General features: G+C 41.3%; 1 protein-coding gene across 2 annotated transcripts in view; it reads right to left on the minus strand.

The window, feature by feature from the left end:
* Window positions 1-22,107, minus strand: part of sox6 (SRY-box transcription factor 6) — a 136,578-nt gene that overhangs the window by 54,330 nt on the left and 60,141 nt on the right. Inside the window, exons 6-8 of one of the 2 annotated variants that reach the window (XM_080030929.1) lie at window positions 15,073-15,162; window positions 3,386-3,558; window positions 1,557-1,625 (exon numbers count right to left, since the gene is read on the minus strand). In XM_080030929.1, the coding sequence (XP_079887055.1) occupies window positions 1,557-1,625; window positions 3,386-3,558; window positions 15,073-15,162 (332 nt within the window). The remainder of the gene's footprint in view (window positions 1-1,556; window positions 1,626-3,385; window positions 3,559-15,072; window positions 15,163-22,107) is intronic. The other variant, XM_080030930.1, reaches the window with a different exon arrangement.

Genomic DNA, 22,107 nt, shown 5'->3' on the forward strand with positions numbered 1-22,107 from the left:
TGTTTGATATTTACAAGTACGTTCCAGTACACACTCGACCCCCGCCTCTCTTAAAACTATTATGCATCAAGGGAATTTTTCAGGTATCACTTGCCTTTAACTTTGTGATGAAAGCTGTGGCCACTAAAAGTGAGATGCATTAGGGCTGTGCCTTCATGCTCAATGGGCATTAGTAGAGGGCCCTCCATGATATGAGTATTACTAACTCCTCAGTAGTGTATAGGGTACTTCAATTAAGAGTGTTTCCTAGACAGAGTGTAGGCTCTTTGCTTCTCTTTAGTGGAGTGTGATATGGAATTAGTTCTCCAATAGATGCTCTACTGTGAATTGAAAGGTCCGGGCTGGTAGCTTCACAAGAATATGTTGACAGTACAGCCTTTCTATGGCAAAGGGATCTCGAAAGAGGTAGTATATCTGGTTGCTGTTCTAACTGTTGGTTGAAACCAGAGGTTTGTTTTGCCTCCGTGTATCATAAGGACACACTCATATGTAGTGGTATGATGCCCCAAATAATGCCCATGAGAATGAACTGCTCTAAAGCACACATAGTATCTCCTGTGAGGAATGTTTATATGTGCTGGAGCAACAATTTGTTGAAGTGATGTTTGAAGAGGTGCGAAAATGTAAGGAGGGGATGGGGAGTCATTGGTAAGAAGAACAAGCAGAGGAGGAGGAGGAGGTGAATGGAGAAGGATGTGCCTGACACCAAGCCCCGCCAGCAGGATAACATTAGCTTTACACAGGCGGCCTGGCTTTTTAGCCTTGACCACTGCCAGTGTCCAACCCTGGATTACCATGCACAGTCAGACCATATCCAGCTCCATGCAGCCTGGGTGGTCTTTCACTGCACCACTCAGTACTGTATCAAACAAGTCATACACACAAACACCCACACAAATACTGATGAGAGTGATATCTGGCAGGAGGTGAGGTCAAAATCCACACATAAATGTATTCCAAAAAAATAAGAAACTACTAAATGAACAATGACACACACATCATAATGACAATGTAAGTTTCAGTAGTTCTTGTGCCGTGTGAAAACATGCCACGCTGCATGTCTGGGACCCGCTCGTTTCAGAGGCATTTAACAGCCTCTTTCATGTCCCCCCACCTCCAGGCTCTTCTCCATCAACAGGACTCATTAGCTGTTGTAACACTCCCCCCATCCCCTTTTTTTTTGTTCATTAAGATGTGCTAATTATTCTCCTCCATATTTCTAAGCCCTTCCGATTACCAACAGGCAATTAACAGTTGATGATAGTGACGAATGTTAGTGTGACACAAAAATTAAAGATAAAAAGACAAGGAATATATAAAGAAAAATAAATATTTAGAAGAGGAGAGGCTAGCATAAGTTAGCGATGATATTTACTTTAATGTCTAAATGTATTGATGTGTCCCTTTAAATCCTGACTTTTGGCTCATGGTGACAGTAGTGTATTGTCAATTACGCTAAAGAGGGGAGATAAGTTTTAAGTAATCAGTGTAGAAGAAGTGAGAGGTGTAAGCTCCCGAGTGTTAAGAAGAGGGCCAACAGAAACACATACACTGACCTGGATCTGTTGCTGGAGGAGGTTGATTTTGTGCTGCTGCTGCAGAAGCTGCTGCTGTTGTCTTGCAATCTAGTTGTTGAAACAGAAATAAAGACAGGAAATTAAAGGAGACCCGGTTAAACTGACATCGAGAAAAATAGGAACTAAAATCATGTAATGCTTTTGTTCCCTTTTGTTTGAAAGAAAACATAATTAGGAACTGTGCTGCAACTGCCAGCACAATACAAGAAATGCTGCAGCTAAAGGCCAGTTGCAGTGTATTACAATATGATAAAAAAAATAAGGCAAATAGAACAATATGAATATAATATAGGGGGGGAACAGATTAATAAGGGAGTTACAGTATTATATTTATTTCCTTTTCCAAAATGTGTTTTTATCTAACCAAAATGCTTAAATATATGACATCTCTAAATGCACATGAATTACACTGTGCTGAGCTTCACAGTGGAAATCAGTGGTAAAAGAGAATAAATCATTTACAGGACAGACGGATGTGGTTATGATGGAGATAACTGGTGCAGGCAGTGCACGGATGACAGAGGTCCCTACTGCCCCTGAGTGACAGGCGGGCACAACCGCAATCCCTCTCCTTCCAGTGGTCCCCCTTTCTACATGCCCACTTCATTGAGCATGACAACCTAGTTTTAAATGTCATTTAATTTTCATTTTTAAATATAATTACAAAGTGTTCACTGTAAGATATCGGTCGTCTGCAAATGTGTCAAGATTAATTTGCGCTGGCTCCTTCACGAGTGTCAACAGTTAATTACTGTGTTGTATCTTGATGGCTTGATGACATTCTAGCTCTCAGCGGGCTCTACTCTCGCACTCCCCCCATCTCTCCCATCTCCTTTTCATATCAATATTCTTCCATTTTAAAATAAGATCAAATAATAGAATCTCTTACATCACTGTTCATTTATGCTGCAATGTCTACAATGCCGGCCGACTTGAGTGTAGTTTGCAAATTATTATCATTGATCGGAGAAAAGAAAAATCCATACTGTTAATGTATTATTAGTGTACTATGACCAAATGCATCACCCCAAGGTAGATGGTCTATCTTTTCATCTTACCACAGGAAGGTCTTGGAGTGTGCTGAGAAAACTCTGAGTGAACTCCTTGCTGATAATTGACTCATAGCCATTAGGGTGGCTGGTGATAATAAAAGTGTCGCCCGTGTGGATAGTTTGTGTCCTTATTTCTTCCCAGACATTAACACACTTCATGGCCTCTGCTAATTTGCTGATTTGTACAATATGGCTCATTGGCCTGATTCGTACTGCCGATCTAATGCCAGTCTTGTTCTAATAGGAGTCGATTTATAAGATCTAGAGGACTTCCATGTTTAATATAACGTTTAATTCACATATTCCCTCACATTTGTTAGTACAAGTCATAATAACATTTTTTGCCACCACACAGCATAATCGTGGGCGAGAGAGCATGACAGAAATATCTGAGGTAATATAGGATAGAACGTCTCTTAAATCTAATGCTATTCCAAATTCCTACCGATGGACTAAGATTTTTATTGGCACATTTCAGGCATGAAATTTTATATGAAATGGAGAGCCAAGTGGCAATTTGTTACAGATGTATTTTATGTGGTTTATTATAGAGACGTACATTGAAAAATAGAATAAACAAGATTAAAAGGAGGAAGGGGAATGAATGTTTTGAATAGGAAAAAAGGAGGGAAGAAAAGAAAGAACTGTGTGACAAATATTGGAATATGGCAAGGTGCAAAAGCCTATTACCTGCAGTATTAAAAAGAGTCAAAGAGATACTGTGAGTGTGAGAAAAGGAAAACAGTGAGCAGTTACCTGCTCCTGCTGCTGACGAGCTAACTCCATTTGCTGCCTCTGTTTCTCCATCTGTGAGGCAGCCAGCTTCTTCTGTTCATCATGGGCAGCCAGAAGCTGCTCTCGCAGGCTGATCAGCTGGGCGATCATTGTGGAGAGCTGGTGTTCCTTTTCTGCCAGGCTCTCTGGAGTACCTAGTGAGGGGGGATGAAAGAGAGAGAGAGACAGGGAGATGTCAGGACTTAAAAAGGATAAACAAGGTGGAATAGGTGGAGAGCCTGTGTTATAAACACATACAGAGGTATGTGCTACATACCCTCAAAGCAAATCAAAACTAAATTACCAGGGTGTTGTTTTTTGTAAGAAAGTGCTGAGAAGGCCTTGGTCATTGTGCACTGGTAAATAAAGAAAAGTGACCATGCTGCACACACACTGACCATCTTAATGTGCTATAGTCCTGTACACAATATATGGTACAGAGAAAACCACGCAGGCAGCAACCAACTGCAGTGAATGCACTAGAAAAGTGTTAACGTCACACACAGCCAGGAGTTGTCTATTTTTCCATTGCTGTTCGCAGCTTTCACAGGAAGAAAGGGGACAGAATTGTTCCCTGCACACAGACAAAGAGCGGCAGGGAGCTGTCAAACTGAGGTGGCAGCTTATGTCAGACTACCAAGGGTGAATATAAAGAAAGTGTTGAGTTTCAGTGTTTGCACCGGCCTTGGAACTACACAACTTTTTCATTATATGGCCGCTCCTGCAAATGATTACTGAAAGGATTTTGCGAACTGCACAAAAAAACAATGTTCACAACCCCCAAAATTTGCTGTACATGCCCTACGAAAATCATTAGCATGGGGAGATTTTTATCACAATGATCAATACTGACTAATTAACTATTTTTTTATCTGCAACTTTATGCATACTTTAAAAAAAACTGTAATGACAGACCAATAGGCTAACTTCTCTTTCTACAGTCACATGTCCACACTGTGTGTGATAGAGAGAGCGGCTCTGCTGCACTGCTCTCTCCCTCCACCTAATCAATGCTAAGTGATCCTACCATTGACTTACACCGCCAACATAATTGCCACTGAGAGGCTAGACAGTAACTCACTCTCCTCCCACTGCACTCCTGTGTGACAAGCTGATCTGGGAGAACATACAAAAAAAGAGAGATGGGAAAACTGACAGAAGAGAGGATAGAGAGAGACAGTAGGAGAGAGAAAGAGAGAGACAGAGAATGATAAAAGCAAAGAGATCCAGATAACAGTACATTGAAGTCTGGCATGGGGCCAGCAGGAGCTAAATTCTTTCCTGGGTGTCTTCGTCTCGTCTCTGGCCACATCTGTCTTGAGTTTCTCCGAGAGCTCCCAGGGGCCCTCTCCACTCAAACTATTTTAATTTGACTAAACACCTGATTTATTTTATCTCTCCGACGAGGAAAGCCGTTTGTCTTAATAGGGCTTGTCAACCTCCAGAACCCATTCAGGGCAATTTACTGGCAGGCTTGTCTGAACCTCGGTTCGCCTCGCTCTGCCTCCGCTGCCTGCTGCAATGGAAGAGAGCTGCAATTCTCCATTTATCCTCCTAACGAAAAAAAAAGCACCTAAAAGCAGCTATTCATTCGGCCTGCGCGCAGTTTCCAAGGCTTGAATTGACTTCTTATTCACCCGACTACACTTGTTGTGAATGGCTTATCTGTAAAATTGATACAATCAGCACCAATTTTATTAACCTTTGGCTGTGTCCATGAAGGAGCTGACTTTTACAGGTCACCAGCAAGATACATCAGTCGTTGTCACAATAAATCACTGCTGTCAATACTGTAGTGGGAAGCAGGGAGAGAAATAGCAAAAGAAATAATGAAAGACAGAATGAGAGGAAGCTAGGAAGAAAAAAGAAGAAGGCCATCATCCAGATAAAGACAGGGACATCAGGCCTAGATGACCTTGAGCCTGATCTCAACATCTGGACTCAATGATGCATTCTCAGCCTACCTAATTACACATTTCTTATGATGACTCACTAGTTAAAGAGTCAACACATTTAAAAAAAGCACAGTAGCTAAATTGCAAAAATTAACAGGAATGTGTTTGGTGAATATGTAGGTTTGCTAAGGGTCCACGTAAGGAACTGATAGACTATGTCTGAGTGTGGAGTGCTCAGTCCTGCTCGGCCACCAAAATAATACTAACTCAGGGCCCATTGTTTAGATGTTGAGCTGAATTGTGGGAAGCCCAAACTGCCTTCTGTACTGCAATTTGGGCCCTTCCTCTTTAACTCATTTTAAAACTTCTTTAACACTGTGTCTGTTTTGGTGTTATCAACAAGAAATCCCATAATTATCCAGATTAGCTTTTGAGGTCAAAGACGTGGTCATTTCAAGAACGTTTTCACCTCACAAGACTGTACACACAGCTCAGTGGGAAAATCAGGCGCATATGTTTTTCGTTGGGTGCTCAGTGTAAAAAATCTCTTTCTTCCTGCTTTAAATTATGGATCAGCTTTAAAATGCAGATAAAACTTTTATTGGGTAGTGGGTGCAGAAGAGGAGAATCGTGGTCTGTGTCTGACCAGGCTGCTGACAAAAGAGGCCGTTTCCTGCATATTGCATGGCTTTTAACAGCAGTGGGGCTGGGGTCCTCCCGTTAACATGTCTGCTCGCATTGCACTTCCGATGGCAGACAGACAGCCCAGAGATGCCTTGGCGCTACATAAACCCCAGCAGTCGGCCCCAGACCTAACATGTTGTGACATCTGAAGCTCAGTATAGGACAATACCAGCCTGACAGAGGAAGTGGATCCCAGGAGTGATCGGTCAAGCTGTGCTGGCGCTCCTCTTGTTTTTCTCTCTCGGGCCACCGCATTATTAACTTTAGAGACGCTAGATTGACACCTACGAGACGGCAATGCTGTGTTGTTCAGTTTCAGCCCGTTTCAGCATTCACCTTTTGAGATTCCTGCTTCTTTTTAAATGTAACAAAGTAGAGCAGAAAACATGAACGGGTGACTAAATAAATGATAAGAAGAAAACAAGCAGAGCCATGGTTGCTTGGGGAAGGGATGGGGGTATTTGAGCCTTGGGGTCTTTGGATAAAAGGCACTTTGTAGGGGTGCGATTTGTTCTGTCCAATACCCACATCTCCCTCTCTCTCTTGGCTCCCTCCTCCGCTCTAATCAAGCAGTCTCTAATTTGGGTTCCAAGTCCAGTACCGGGGAAAAAGAAGGAGGCTTGTTACTTTGAAGAGTCCCGAGTGAATAACATAGATAAAAGATTCAGGCACAAAAAAAGAAGAAAAGCGAGGGAGGGTGAGGGTGAAAAGGGGGAAAAAATCACAAGGCACCCTATTCTCTTCCCTTCCTTTGGTTTCGACAGCTGAGCCATTATGACCAGATCTGAATTGGGTTTTTTTTTAAGCGCAGGAAGACTGGAATTTCTTTGTCTCTCTATCAGTCAGCTATTGTGGATGCTTCCATATGCTGCAAGGTCCATCCTTAGTAAATAAAGACTTGATTAAAATGCTACGATTGTACCAAGCTGTATCAGCACACAGGCCGCACATAGTTTGAATGTTGTGCATGCTGAGGCTCTCACTCTCTCTCTCTCTCTCTCTCTCTCTCTCTCTCTCTCTCTCTCTCTCTATCGCTCTTGGTCTCTCCGCTCACTGTGTGTGAATGCAGACATGGAGTGTGTACAGATGTGTGTTGCGTGTTGCTCCAATCAATAAAAGGTACATGCCTCTGAGTAAATGCATGCTTGTGTGAACCTGTGGTCATCTGACCCTTTGTTCCATCTTGGCGTGGAAAACACAAAGAGCCAATTGAGTGGCAGCTAATGGGATTTAGTGGTACAAAAGTAGTACCAAAAAGGATTTTTTTTATATTAACAGGTCTTTCCTCAAGAACCGTAAGACCTGCTTCAACAAAAAGCATGAAACACAAGTCAATCTTTGTACGATATTCACTTTTTGATATTGAAAAAAAAATTTCAGAGAAATGTGTCATATTGAGGATCTCCACTAGCTAGAATAACGAGAACAAATTGTATGGTATCCCTTTTGCCTTTAACAACTATATACACTTGTTCAGCAATGTTACATGGCCATATGTGTTTCCAGTAATATGGTGTTAACGCGTCTCAATGCCCTACAACCAAGACAATATGAGCAGCAGCTGTTTTACCTGGCTTGCTGCCTTTGCCATGATATAAAAACTGTTAATCTTGCCAATAAAACCCCATTAACAAGCATGAGCAATGACTCACAAGCACATGTCATCTGCTGGCAGCAATGGCTCTCAGTCCCTGAGCTCTCCTGTGTGGTGTGAGCATACTAGCCAGTTCATATTGAGAAACTGCTCGTCATCTTGTTAAAAAAATAAGTAAGATCTTCTCAGAATATTAAAAAGGACTTCAACTCATGTGCTTACGACGTTGAAAACTTTTAAATGCTATAATCTTTTAAGCTATATGTCTATACGTTTATGTGTGCACTTGTATTTGAAGATTGATGAAGTGGATTTTAAGACACTTTTACAGGAACCATATCATTTAAATGGACAATTTTCTTTGTATAAATACTTTGATTGGTATATGGACAGGTTATTAATAAAAGCACACTGCCTCTATGGGGCTCTTGCTGTTCACGCAGAACACTGATGGAGACTAATATTTTGATGATAGAGGAAGCTTGGCTCTTCAGTATAATTATGCTAATGTGAAAGCTCCAGCACTTCACTGTCTATCCATGACACTGGACAAGGTACTTCATCAAAGCCAAGATAGAGGCTCAAACTAAACATATTACTCCGAAAGGGATTGCCAGTGACCCTGAAATTCAACCTGAAGATGAGTTATTTCAGGCTTTGAATACATCATTCTTTTGACTCTAAAATACAAATCAGAGACCATAGCACAATGGATGTATGCAAGGTCAATTGTATGTATGCAAGGTCGCATAAAGCAAAGATCATTACTGGAAAACAAAGATTGTCTCCTGCCTATTCCTCTCTTAAGGACTTTATGGTAATGGCTCTGACCCCTTTGCCCTTAAAATTAGAAAATAAAAAAGTGGAAATGAGCAAACACAGTTTTCAAAGTCTCTCTTTTTAAGTCTGGATGCAGTGATCAAGGCAATGGCTTAATGTTTGAAATACTTTAATAATAATGGATTGGATTTATATAGCGCTTTTCAAGGCACTCAAACACACTTTACAGGGTTCCAGGTTCCATTCATTCACACACAGTCATACTGGTGGTGGTAAACTACCATAGGAGCCACAGCTGCCCTGGGGCAGACTGACGGAAGCGTGGCTGCCATTCAGCGCCTACGGCCCCTCCGGCCACCACCACCTCAAACATACAGCAGTCATACACATTCACACGAGGCAAGGTGGGTGAAGTGTCTTGCCCAAGGACACAACAACCATGACACAGGTGGCAGAGCGGGGATCGAACCGCCAACCCGTGGATCATTGGCCAACCCGCTTAACCACCTGAGCCACGGTCTTTAGAAGTTAAATAAGGAATTAGATGTTATATCTTGCTTTTCACAGAACTTTTTTTTGTCAGTCTTACCTATACAGCTAATAAGAAGGATGTATACTTGATTCCTCTTTCTCTAACTGTGGTCTTTGATGGATAAGTGTATCAACAATGCCTGTGCTGTGGCTGGGTTTAATGCAGATCATAAGTGACTGACTGAAATAGCCAAACAGGAAGCCAAGACATGGGGCTGAGACCGGTAGTACTATGGTTGCAGTATTTATTCCAAACCGATCAATCAGATTATTTGTTTTGGACTTTAGTAATATAATGTAATCTTGAGCAGCATCTTGAGCTTCAAATGAAGATCAGATTGTCAATCTCTGATACATCTAAAGAATATATTGTAAAGCATGGTATTTTACCCCATCTTCAAAAGTAGGAAAACAAACAAAGAAAATAGTGTGTCATCCCTGAGAAAAATTCAATTTTGCATGCACACACTTTTAAGACGGTCTTTTTGAAAGTGTTCAGATATTCTGTCTCTATACCAGCATAACGTTTTGCTTGCTGTGGGAAAGCTAATGAATATTTTAAATATTTTTTAAAAATTGAAATAGGTGAGTTTTTTGTGAGCTCCGTGAATGTTTAACATTCTCTCCAAATAAAAACAGAATTAATATGCCTGTTTGCATGAAATGTATTATAGAATTTTAAAAGACATTATATAAATAAACCCTTGACAAACCACTGGAATATAATTCCAAACACAAACAGAGAATTCTATCCATAACTGTCACGCACGCACACACACACACACACACACACACACACACACACACACACACACACACACACACACACACACACACACACAACACACACACAACACAACACCCACACACACACACACACACACACACACACACACACACACACACACACACACACACACACACACACACACACACACACACACAAACACGTGTACACATGAGGACAGCATTTCCTTTTTTACCTCCATTGCCACAAGCTAAATTCCTCAATTCATTAGAGGAGAAAAACACACAGTCCAACACTCTCATACATTCATCTGGCAAATGTGGCCTGAGGAATAATGATTTACTGTGGCTCATATTTCACCTGAGTGCACAGGGCAAACAGTTGACTGAAGTGTTGTGGAGAAAATGCTAACTGAGGCATTTTTGACTGGAGCAACTGGACAGATACTGTATTGTGCTGTTTGTGTGGTGTTTTTGTACGTTTGGGTAAATGAAATATACATAATATTTATATACTGAATGCCTGTAAAAAAAAATTAATACACAAGCCATTAGAATTCCACTGTGCACAATACTATTCCTGCTTATCCCTAGTGCTACATTTGTGTGCAGAGATATTGCGCTCCTCCAGTGGCATCAAAACCCCTTGCTTTATGGAAGCCGTGAAGAATAAAGTTACATTTTGAATAACATTGGCTTAACAATATGGTCACTGTGTTCACACAGGGGACTCCTTTCTATCTGTGCAGGAGTGAAGCCAGCACAGGTAGGGCCAGCATCAAATCAGTCTCAGCTGCCGCCCTGCCCTGCCCTGTGTCCTCCTCCTAAAGAGCTTCCACTTATCTGCCTGCCACAGGACCGTCTGTGTGCACCCAACCACTGTCATGTGGACACCATTCTTTAATTGATTGTGACAGTGCAAGGGCCCCAATTTTTTTCGGCTTCAGAATTCAAGCAGCCATTTCAACGCTGGAGTACAACGCTAAGCTTTTTTCTTATTTTCATATATATATATAAGCATTTAGCAACTTCCAAGAGAATGAATACAGCTTGTGTTCCAATTTAGTCACTGCATATTTTCCTTCAGTTTAAGTAAATGCCTGAACATTTAAGCTTTTTTTTTTCTCCCAATGGGGGGCCAGGAAACTGGCACTCAGCAGGGAAACTTAAACAGCTCTGTTGAGTGTGAGGCTTAAAGACCCTGCACAGGGCAAGCACGCAACAGAGAGCAACCTTATCTGCCACTGGAGACTGGGACACTGTGTACCTTATTTGTATACATTTCCAACAAATGTGTGTGTGTGTGTGTGTGTGTGTGTGTGTGTGTGTGTGTGTGTGTGTGTGTGTGTGTGTGTGTGTGTGTGTGTGTGTGTGTGTGTGTGTGTGTGTGTGTGTGTGTGTGTGTGTGCGTGTGTGCGTGTGTGCGTGTGTGTGTGTGTTTGTGTGTGTGTGTGTGTGTGTGTGTGTGTGTGTGTGTGTGTGTGTGTGTGTTTATATACACACTGCAATGTATGTAATTGTAAGCATTCAAAATCATGTGATGAATGGGGATTTTGCATTTTTTTAAAGAGAAAAATCTCTGGGTTATATCATTTTAAGTGTAGATTTAAGTATCCATGTCTAACGTCTTTTTCTCTGTCTCCCTCTTGCTCTTCTCCTTCCACCTTGCCTCCTATTATCTGCTTCTTTCTGTGGTTTGGAGCACTTCCAGCCGGCCTCCCTTTCTTGCTCTTGTGGTTTTGTTCAGGAGATTTCATCTTCCTCCTCATCGTTCCTGCAGATTGACAGCTAAGCTCAGGTATGAAAACAAACAGTTAGCTCTGGAATTGACTGGTGAAAAGAAATCCGCCACTAATGCTCCTTCGCAAACTCTCCTTTTTGCCTGATGCTAAGCCCTAACACCACACAAGAAAAGGCAGATGGAGATTTGAAATAATGAACCCTTAATAGCACAATTCTGCATGTCTGGCTGAAGCACACTAGCGCTACTGGATTACTGTGCTTCTTCCTACTGGCTCCAGAAACTAAAAAGAAAAGTATTTACCTCAATACCACAATATGTCGCTGTAATTATAGATGTGTCATCTCATCTGTAAGAGCTTGGTTGGGTGAGCAGACCTTGAAAAGCGAATCTCTGATGTTGTTGATACAATTGTTTTGTTTGTTTACTGTACGTGCATGTTCATCTGAAAAGGATCAAGTACTCAGGGCATGTTTGAACACAACTGCGGTAAAAGAATGTCTTTCTTTCCACTGGTGGAGCCTCGGGTCAAAGTATGTCACACCTATTTGGTAGTATACACCTATAGTTAAATTTGTTTTCTGAGAGCGAGACAAAGTTATTTCCCTACCGGTCAGATTCCACCACTGGCCTCTGCCATAACACAGTGACCTGTCTTTCAAGGTTTTGAGGTTTTTGGGAACAATGTGAAAAGGTAGCCTGCAAGGTGCTTGGTATAATTGGTTGAGGAATTGGTGAGCGATCAGCAGAGAACATACAAAGCCACTCAGCCTTTAGTCTCTACTTTCTTTCATTCATTTCAAACCTCCAGGCATGTTTGTCTTTTGTACTAATTTTTAACCTAACAATTAATGGCACCTCCGATTCATCATAACACTTTAGATCTTAATCATAAGGTGTTTTCTGCTTGGTACCTTTGTTTGTGTTTTAATTAGGTGGACCTTGTGCGTCTCCAACCCTGGGCTTCTTTTTAATTGCCAGTATTTACATCAGGCAGACATCAAACGCAAGGAGAGAGAGAGAGAGAGAGAGAGAGAGAGAGAGAGAGAGAGAGAGAGAGAGAGAGACATTTGTAAGCGGGAGCACAAAGCAGCCCTTTGAAATGTCTACAGTCATATGAAATGGCATGCTAATTAAATATCTAAGGCTGCCACTGTGATAGGAGAAGCATTTATATTGGTAACTGTGGCGTATAGACTGTCTCCATAACTCAGACAGAGGCCATAGTGTTTATTATCAGACTCCCTACCTGTTTACAGACCACCGAGTAACCTTCCCGTTACCATTCATCAAACAGAAGAAATGCCCTTCCCGTAATTTAACAGACCAGCTTTCAAAAGGCTAAATCATTTTAAACATTTTACCCTGTGCACTTTGATCTACAGTGACATACAGTACACCAGGGCAGGTACAATGAATCTAGTTTACCAAGCGGAAGGATTTATCCTTCAGTTCATTAAGGTTATTGCCAATGAATATACTTGTTATAACTTTCAACAGCCTTTTCCCCCCCTTCATTTCCTCTTCAAGTGTAATTAATTAATTAAAACCTAACACTTGTTTTCATTTATCAGCCGTGTTTTTACAAAAGGGAAATAATTCAGCAAATTATCAAAATCACCTCGATGAAATTAGCTCTTTTTAAACAGCTCTTATATATATTAACATTAAATGTTACAGTTTTTTCCGATTGCTAAACCACAGTGGGCACAACTGGAGCGACAAGTGCAAAACTCTAACAACAGTATGCAGAGCAGCGGTTCATTCGGGCCAAACTCTAGCTCGTTTTTCATTGATAAAACACAGTTTTCAAAACTCTACACACCTATCTCATGGCTTAACCACAACCTGCACAACACTGTGGATTTCCAGCACTTTTTTTCAAACGCTAACACACTACTGCCACAACTGTAAACCACACATTCAAAACAGAATGAATGCCTAGTGCATTTCAAACACTGCAGATTGCAATTTCAACTGAAACACTAAGAAGGTGTCTTGTTTTAGACTTGTTAGTGAACATATACAGTATAAAGGGAAAACTCAAAAATATATATTTTTTTGTAAATGGACCAATGAAGACAGGTTGTTGGAGGGAGAAGAGTGGCAGTGAGAGTGTGTATGTGTGGAGGAAGACAGAGCTGTAATGTCTGATGAAATACAGTAAGGGCTACACTGATAGACCCTGTTGTGAATCATGGTCTCTCATTGAGAGAGGCAGGGTTGAGAGGCACTCTCAACCCAATCTGCAAAAATCTAAAGTTGCATCTGTAATACGAATTTTCCAGCAAACAAACAGCTTAGAGTTGCATCCTTACAGTAAATGACAACATTACAGGATAGATTTCTGTATTACAATTATAGAATATTCACACAGATAAATACTAAATTTGGAAATGTTTTCAATAAAATATACAAAATTTGTATCTATTGAAGCAAACTTCTGATTTTCATTTATTTTTGTTTTCCTAAAAAAACTTGTATGTTATAAAATAAACAATTTCATGTGAAATAATTTCACACTTTCACCAAAGAAAATATTACATAATTTGTGAAATAACTCAAATTATTCAAACTGTAAAGATTAAAAGTTTGTAATTTATGTATTGGGGTTTGATGCTAGTGTTTGTACTCTGAGCATATTCTGAGTGACAGTGTGTGTTATCTCAGTGAGGACAATTCATAGTGTTTGCTGCACTGAGCCTAGTTTGCAGGTGAAGTGAACTGTTCAGCTCCAGTGACTGTTGGTAGTGCAGACTGTAGTTAGAGTTTTGCACATTGAGCTACAGTTGTGCCCACTGTGGGTTAGCAATCGAAAAAAACTGTAATATATATTTTCAAAAAAAGTATTCTATTAGGATTATACTGTTTTTAGCTCAATTGGTGTGGGTGGTTTCCAGGGGATAAACAGAAGACACAATAAGTTGTCTAATGAAGGTAATCACTGAGGGGAGAGTGCAGTGACAGCCTGCTGTTATCAGCCAGCTGGTATTGTGCTTCCCTGTTCTGTATAAACACACCAGTTCTCAGTAACAGTCAGTGCTATGGACTAAGCCGCACGCCCTGCCCATCCCTCGGCCCACCTTCACCCTGTCATAAACACAGATTTTGGGGGAGTGCTAACTTGCGCATATACCGCGCCGCACTTGATACGCTGCACAGGGCGTTCACTGTCAAGAGTCGAGACATTCCACTCGAAAGCAGGCACGCCGAGGAGACGACTCCTGTGCATCTCGGCACCAACTCCTCTCCTCTCTCTCTCTCTCTCTCTCTCTCTCTCTCTCTTATAACAGCTTCGCTCCTCTCGCCTCAGCCATTCTCTGTTTACATCAGGTATACTGTACGTATACTGCCTGTGGCAGAGCAGAATAGAGCCAGGCTCAGGGCCATCGAAAGGGACAACAACAGTAAACCGCTGACAAGCACAGAGAGATGCAGAAATTAGTCTAAATGGGCTGAAATTTTGAAGACAGCGCTTTGGACAGAGTCAGGAATTCCAGCCAAAGATAAGGAAGGACAGAAATGAATGAGGAGGGCAGCCAAAGGCCTTTGTTTTATTTCGCAGTACAAGGCTGTTTCTGAGATTAGACAGTACATAGATAATGTATGTCTGATAGGAATGAGGGATTTAAGGTTAACACGGCTTTAAGTGGTGTTTGTAAATCTGCTCAGTTCAGTGCAGGCCTTGTAATCCTACCTTTCACTTCTGCCAGCAGTTCACTGGTGTTGAGCCTCTCCATCTTCTCTTTCCAGTCTTTAGAAAGCAGTGTCTCCATGCATGAGGAGTCTAAAAAAAGGATAAAAAATAAAAATAAATGTAAGTTAATTTAAAGGAAAATGTATTGGGTGTATTTTAAATAGAATATTGTTTCTATTTTTATAAATGAAATTTCAATTTTTTATGAATACATTTGTAAAAGAAAAAATTATCTGAATCTTTCCACTGAAATTGAAATTAAAGAAAGGCTGTGTATCAGTTCAAAGAGAAGTATTTTGTTTGATGATAATGCACGGCGGACATTAAAAGAGCTGAGATGGTGAGATGAGGGGAGCAGGCATTGTGGGAATAGCATAAGGGCAGAGACACACATTAGGTGGGAGGCAAGGAGTGAGACTGGGTACACGTCCGAGCGTTCACATGACTGCCAATGATGAAAACAATTAACATTTGTCCAGCAGACAATGAATCAGAGGAGAAATGGCTGCGATCTGCCATGCTGTCGCTGGGGTAGCTGATAAAGAACACACTGGGCCGGCTGACCAAGGCCTCCACCATCCCTGCACTGCTTTCGGGGTCAGGCTGTTCCCATCAAACACCATGCAGCACATGCAAGCCTCCACCTTGAGCCACTGTCTCCACAAACTGCCTCCAATCTGAACGGGATCAAGTCACGCAGCGTCCACTCCTGCATAGTCTGATTTAAACAGGCAGAAATCCTGACAATCTATTTATTTAATTTTTTAATATTATACGGCTGTGCTGACTTTTAGCTTTTCTTTTAAAGTGTCCTCTGGTTTCATATAGTGCCTGAGGAAGATGTGATTTGTAAAACCGCGTTTCTCAAGATTTGGATCATAATGCGAAGCTATAACAGACACACTAATAATTACCACAAAGCCCGGGGCCACAGTAATGAATAGTCTAACCACATATCTACCAGTTAATCATTTATGAACATATTTCTGGCAACAAAAGGACACAATTCAGGTTTTTTCGCATTTTGATGGAGAGGCATGCATTTTGAAATGTAGTCTTCCACATAATTTTGAGCAAAGATAAACAAGGACAACAACTCAGAAGGAGGCATTATATTGTTTCAGCATTATTTACCATATTATTCATCAAACGCAAAGGAGATTTACACAGCGTAGAATGTATGCAAGGGGTTGTTTCCTTTAGACTGTCTGTAAAATCTCTTGCCCTCCGTTTTCCACAAAACAAACACAGTAGCTCCCTTTGACAAACACACTGACTTCAGAGGAACTCTGAGTAACAGGGAGTTTGTAGTTCTCGTGGCCTTGTTTAAGGGTGGCTCTCCGAGAGATCAAGCAGAGTGACCGTTTTGTTTGATTGTCCACTTCCTCCAGTGTGATGGGGGTCGACAGGACATCTTCAGCTCAGGGTCATTATAACATTACTTCTGCTTTATTGACTTTCCAATTCCCAACTCACAGTTTGTCCCCTTGACCCTAAGAGCCAGAGAGAAAGGGCTGCCTGTGTTTGTGTGTGTGTTAACTCCCTCCATGGCAAGAAGATCACAGATCTTAAAACATGGGTTAAGGGCAGGGGGGAGTAGCGGAGCTCAGCTCTTCTTCCCTGTGCCTCACCCCTGGGTGAGACAGCTTCCTCTCCCGGAACAACAAACTCCCTACAAATCATGACCCTCAGACGGACAGAACAACATCAGCACATGACATTTTAGCGCAGAAAAGGCTTCACTGTATTGCTCCGTAAAGGGGAATCAAACAAATACAGGGAGCATATGTTAATATGCACACATATGCTCCCTCTCACACAAGTACATACACACACATTTTCATCACAGATGCTGCTCTAGCACTTGATCATTAAGGAATGCACCAACTGTTGGAGATAATGTGGTGCCAGCTCCCATTCTACTCCAGTCCTCCCCTCCTTTCCTCCCTCCCAGGAGAGCTGCCGCTCCCTCACTTCTCCATCCCCTTCTCCGGGCCAGACCAGACCTGCCAAGTCCTCCAACAGGAGAGACTACAGCTGGAATGCACCGCTGTCCTCCCTGCCTTCCACCTGGGAGAGGTGAATAATGGCCCTGGATTAGTCTATAAAATAACTCTCAAACATCTTTCAGTGTTCGAAACCACGTGGACTAAACAGGCAACCAAAAATGGATTTGGTGAATGCAGAGCAACTTTAGCGCAGGCGTGCTGGAGAAAAACAGTCAAATGTGTCAGATGTCTGGCTTCTTTCAAAGCGCCCTTCCACAGCCTATTTTTCAGAAGAATTTAGATTAATAGGAGGAATGCTATTTCAGTTTCTAAAATGTCTGTCTGTGTTTTTCTGGAAGAATTATAGATGCCAATAGAAACACTGGTTAGTATCAACATGATAATTACTGTCAGGTTATGACACAAAATGTCAAAAATGATACACACTGTATTTGGCATAAAAAAAAAATTATTTCTGATAAAAGATTCAGACCACAGTTTTTGCTGGACACAAAGTGCTAGTTGACTTGCAATTGAACGGAAAGCATTATCATCTAAGACAGCTACTGCGGAACCTTAACTGGAGTTTTAATGTAATGAAGAGCGTTCTGCGCTTGTCCTTTCAAAGTAGGACATCACATACTGGGGAATTAGCTTAAACAAGAGTAGAGTCCACTGAGTTTATTTTTATTTTCCTATGGGGGCTCTTAAATCTCTCGCACCCCCACCCCTTCCATTTCTTTCCCTCCCCCTCTCGAGATAAAATGCTCTGTGGCTGGGGAGAAGGCCATTCAGCTGGGATGAGAATGGAATGAAAACAATAGCCCTTATCAGGCTCTTATTTACATTTTCCCAGCGTCCCTGCAGTAGACAGCTTGGCTTGTCACCAAGCCCAGATCGCCCTACTGGACCCAGACCAACTTCCTCCAGCCCTAGTGATTCCAATGGTCCCTATGGACCCTTCCCTGGCACACAAACACTCCACTCTGCAGCTAGCACAGATAGCAACATACAAGACAAAACTACTGGAGTGTGTGTCCAAGATGTGTTCCCATTGAGAGAGGAATGGTTTCTGGACTACTAAGCCTGTCTGTGTCTCATTGTCTCTTCTCTGGGGCTGGTGCTGTATAGTTGGAAACATGCCCTGAACCCTTCCCCGCCATTTTTTTTGAGAGTTTCCAAGTGGCACCCAGAAGAAAGTGAATAGTCATCACTGATTAAATACTGCCAAAATGCAGTATGTTTATCTCCTATCAGGGCTGTCATCTCTAGTGTATGGCTTTCCTGTGCAGATATTCTGTGATCCTATTGATGTGGGTGAACAGACCCAGTGAGTGTGACACATAAAGCCGTGATGAGTTGGATAGCATAGGCTACAGCTTTTTTTTTTTTTCTGTATAAAAACAAACTTAATGATCCTCATAAATCTCAACAAAGGAATGTTTCCAGCTTGATGTGTGACATAAACAAAGCTTTCAGCACCTGGCAGTCAGTGCTGCCAGAATATCAGGTTCACTCTAAACCACAGTAGTGAAGTTAAGAGGCAGGTACCTCTGACTATCTGTCCAGACACCAAAAGGACTCCCCAACCGTTTTGAAGGGCATTATTAGATTTCCCTGTCATGTTACTTTGTGATGTTTTAGTGCAACGACTGATAGGCACAATTTTACTTTTATTGTTCACATAGTAAGACCAAATATCTTAAATTGAGTGCTAGTTGGTTAAAAATGTTTGTTTTTGAGAAGTGGAGGTAGGGGGAAAAGTTATTTGTTAATTTATTTTTGAACCGCTGCTCCAAACAGAGGAGCTCATTCAAACGATCATTGCAAACTAAGCTCAAATCAAAAAGTGGAACACCAAATAGACCGAAAAACATAGCTTTAAACAAATCAAATCTTGTCACTTTAGGAATGGATTGGACAGTAATAAAGCAGGTCTTAAACATTTGTGACATGCTAATTTTTCAAATGGCTCTTCAGATCGCCATGGAGATATGAAGACCAGTGTGTATAATGAAGTAAGCAAATATACCAGTAGTGCTTTGGCAACAAAAAAAGGCCTTTTTACTTATCAATCTTTTCAATCTCTAAAAGGTTCAATCTGCTAAATTTGTTGATGTAACAAAACGGGGCCATCATGTTTCAAAACACTGCGACTGCCTCCGAGCACAAAAACAGTTTGTTACAACATGCAGCAATTGGTGTTTTATTACCCTGTGTTGTCAGCAATGAAATCGTTTCAACTGTCTGCCACTGCATTCTGGGCTTCTCTCTCTCTCTCTCTCTGTGTGTGTGTGTGTGTGTGTGTGTGTGTGTGTGTGTGTGTGTGTGTGTGTGTGTGTGTGTGTGTGTGTGTGTGTGTGTGTGTGTGTGAGCTATTCTCCCGGGAGAAAGATGATACTCATGTTTGAGTGTTTGTTGTGTTGAAAAGCCGTTGGCAGAGAAAAGAGGGCTATCTAGGAGAGTCAAATTAGCCATAAGTCATGGATAACAGACTAAGAGACCTCCCCTTTAGCATTGGCCTTGTATATCAGTTATCCCAGCCTCAAGGGGAAACGTGTAATTACCAAATCAATGATCAACTGACACTGACCATATAAATAATTTCCTCCCCAGAATGCCGAGGCCCGTACATCCAGGCAAATAGGGGAGCGATGTTGTTTGCAGTGGGGAGGAGCCGAGGAACACAGGAAATGAGGTTTAGAGTCTGTAAACAAGCTGCAGCTTGAATGGAGCACATTTTTTGTACAAACACACTTGTGTGTATTATCCAGATATAGTCAACTAAACAGACTACTAAGCTTGGCATTAAGAAGATGAATGAAATGCAACAACAACAAAAAAGGCACCACTAAAAATAAAGATAATTACTTCAAATGAAAAGGTGACTCCAAAACAACAATATAGAATAAAAATACCCCCCCCCCCCCCTGAATTCAACATTAAGAGTTGGTGCTCAAAATATATGAATTCAGTCTGGAAACTACATTTTAAATTGGAAGGGAAGTGGATCCTGGTGGTGCTTAGATCTAATGAGGTAAGCAATGGGATGAGAAATAACCACACTTTTTTTTTAAATTACACAAATCCATCTCTCTAACTTGTAATGATTTATAAGTCATACATTATACATTAATTACTCCTCCATCAGTGCTTTTGACTTACTTCATTATATGGACTGTCATGTGATTCCAAATGTCAAAAACTAGGTTTCTAAATTCTAAAAAAATTAAGATGAACTGGAATGGCATATGTTTTGGTTGAATAGGTACTGTATGAGAAAAGCTCTTACATTTCAATGCTACATTCACCGGTACATACAGTACATTTATTTAACTCACACATATCTCAGGGATACAACTCTCTAAATTTCAGTCAGACAATGATAGCTGACATCTAATTGCCCATCCACTCTGCACTGCCCGGGAAACAAATCAAAAGTCGAGATTGATTTAAAAAAAAAGAAGGAAAATGACTGTGACACACTCCAAAGAGTCCTTTGAATATCTTAATCACAGACACACTAAAAACAAGACCCCATCATCAAACCAAATAAAACATAATAATTACAAGAGGCAGTCAGGGAAGTGAAATGCAGAGAGAAAACATGTTTTTGTCATTCAGCCGGTAGTCCCTGAGACAACAGCTGTTGGATGCTGCAAATACTCCTGAAGTCTCTCCATAATCATGGCGTTATTGAAGTGAGGACAAAAAAGGCACTAATTGCAAGGGAGCAATCGGAACGCAATAGGTTACACACCCGGGTGATGCCGCACAATGCAAACGCTAAAGAGGTAGCTGGGGGGGAAAAAACATTCTGAGCACAACAGTGCGTTGTCGCTCATTTTCAGGCAATTACCTTTTCTCTCTGTCAACAGTTTTAATAACCTCTACCAATTTCCAGAAGACTTTTTTGGTGCAGTTAAATAATTCCAGCTTTTTAATATGTAATTGCCAGTGCTGGCATGCATAAATAAAAAGGTCCAGACATGTCAGTGTATTGTGGAGCACCTGCACTTCGTGGTGGGCTTTTCTTTAACTGACACCTATTCATTATTCCACTTGGTGAACATGTCTTTTAGTCACCTTTAGACTAGATCTGGTTTGGTCATGTAAACAGTTTCTTAAAATACATTGTAGGTTCCCTGGATGAGATGGGCTTCATCTGAGTATGTGACACATCTCCTCCTTCACTGCCTCATTTACTTAAATCTATTGACTGTACTGATGACATCACACAGTACCTCACCTGTCGACATACCAGTATACGTAAAGTCAATCATCAGTTGTCAGTGTCTAGAAGTGGCCATGGGTCACTTGTATTCTTCCCTGTTAAGTCAAAGGGCTTTACATGAATGGCAGTTTGAGAAGCTATACCGTACTTAAGCTGAATTCAAGGCCGATACTGGAACAGTCCAAAACAAAAAGTGGATAACGTAGTTTGCATTCAAGGAATATATTAAATTTAATGGTCTATTTTTGCCGTTCTGTCTCTTTGATCATTGGCAAAACATACTGTGCTTCCAGCTACTGTAATTCTGTTCCTTTTAATTTATCCAATGAGCAACTGATGGTTGCAGAGTTAAATGCCAAGTAGACTGAAACACTTTGACACATACAGCCACAGTTCAGTAACTATTACAAACTGTACAGCTTTGAATAGTAAAAATTAGATGTAATTAGGTACATTTTTGAATATTTTAGCTCTCCCCTTAAACAGCAGAACACGCTGGCCTATGTGACCAGGAACTTTTTCCCTTATCCCTTGCCTTTATTTGCACTGACCAGCGTGTTAATCCCACAGTGTTAACCTGGCCATTGGGAGGAGACGTATACACACACACAGCACCCTGACCTCTCTAAATAGGACACGTGTCTATCAAGCATATATGAATTAAACATCCCCAAGAGGCTTCACCTCCTGAGCTGAGCAGCATGTGACCTCTCCCAATCCATTTTACTGCAGCACTCTGTGGCAATCAGGCTTGAATTATTAAAGTGAGCAGTGAGCAATGATCAATTCATTGCGGCCCTTGCTCGCAGACCG

The sequence above is a fragment of the Ammodytes marinus genome, assembly GCF_949987685.1.
Source record: "Ammodytes marinus genome assembly, chromosome: 1".
Lineage (NCBI taxonomy): Eukaryota > Metazoa > Chordata > Actinopteri > Uranoscopiformes > Ammodytidae > Ammodytes > Ammodytes marinus.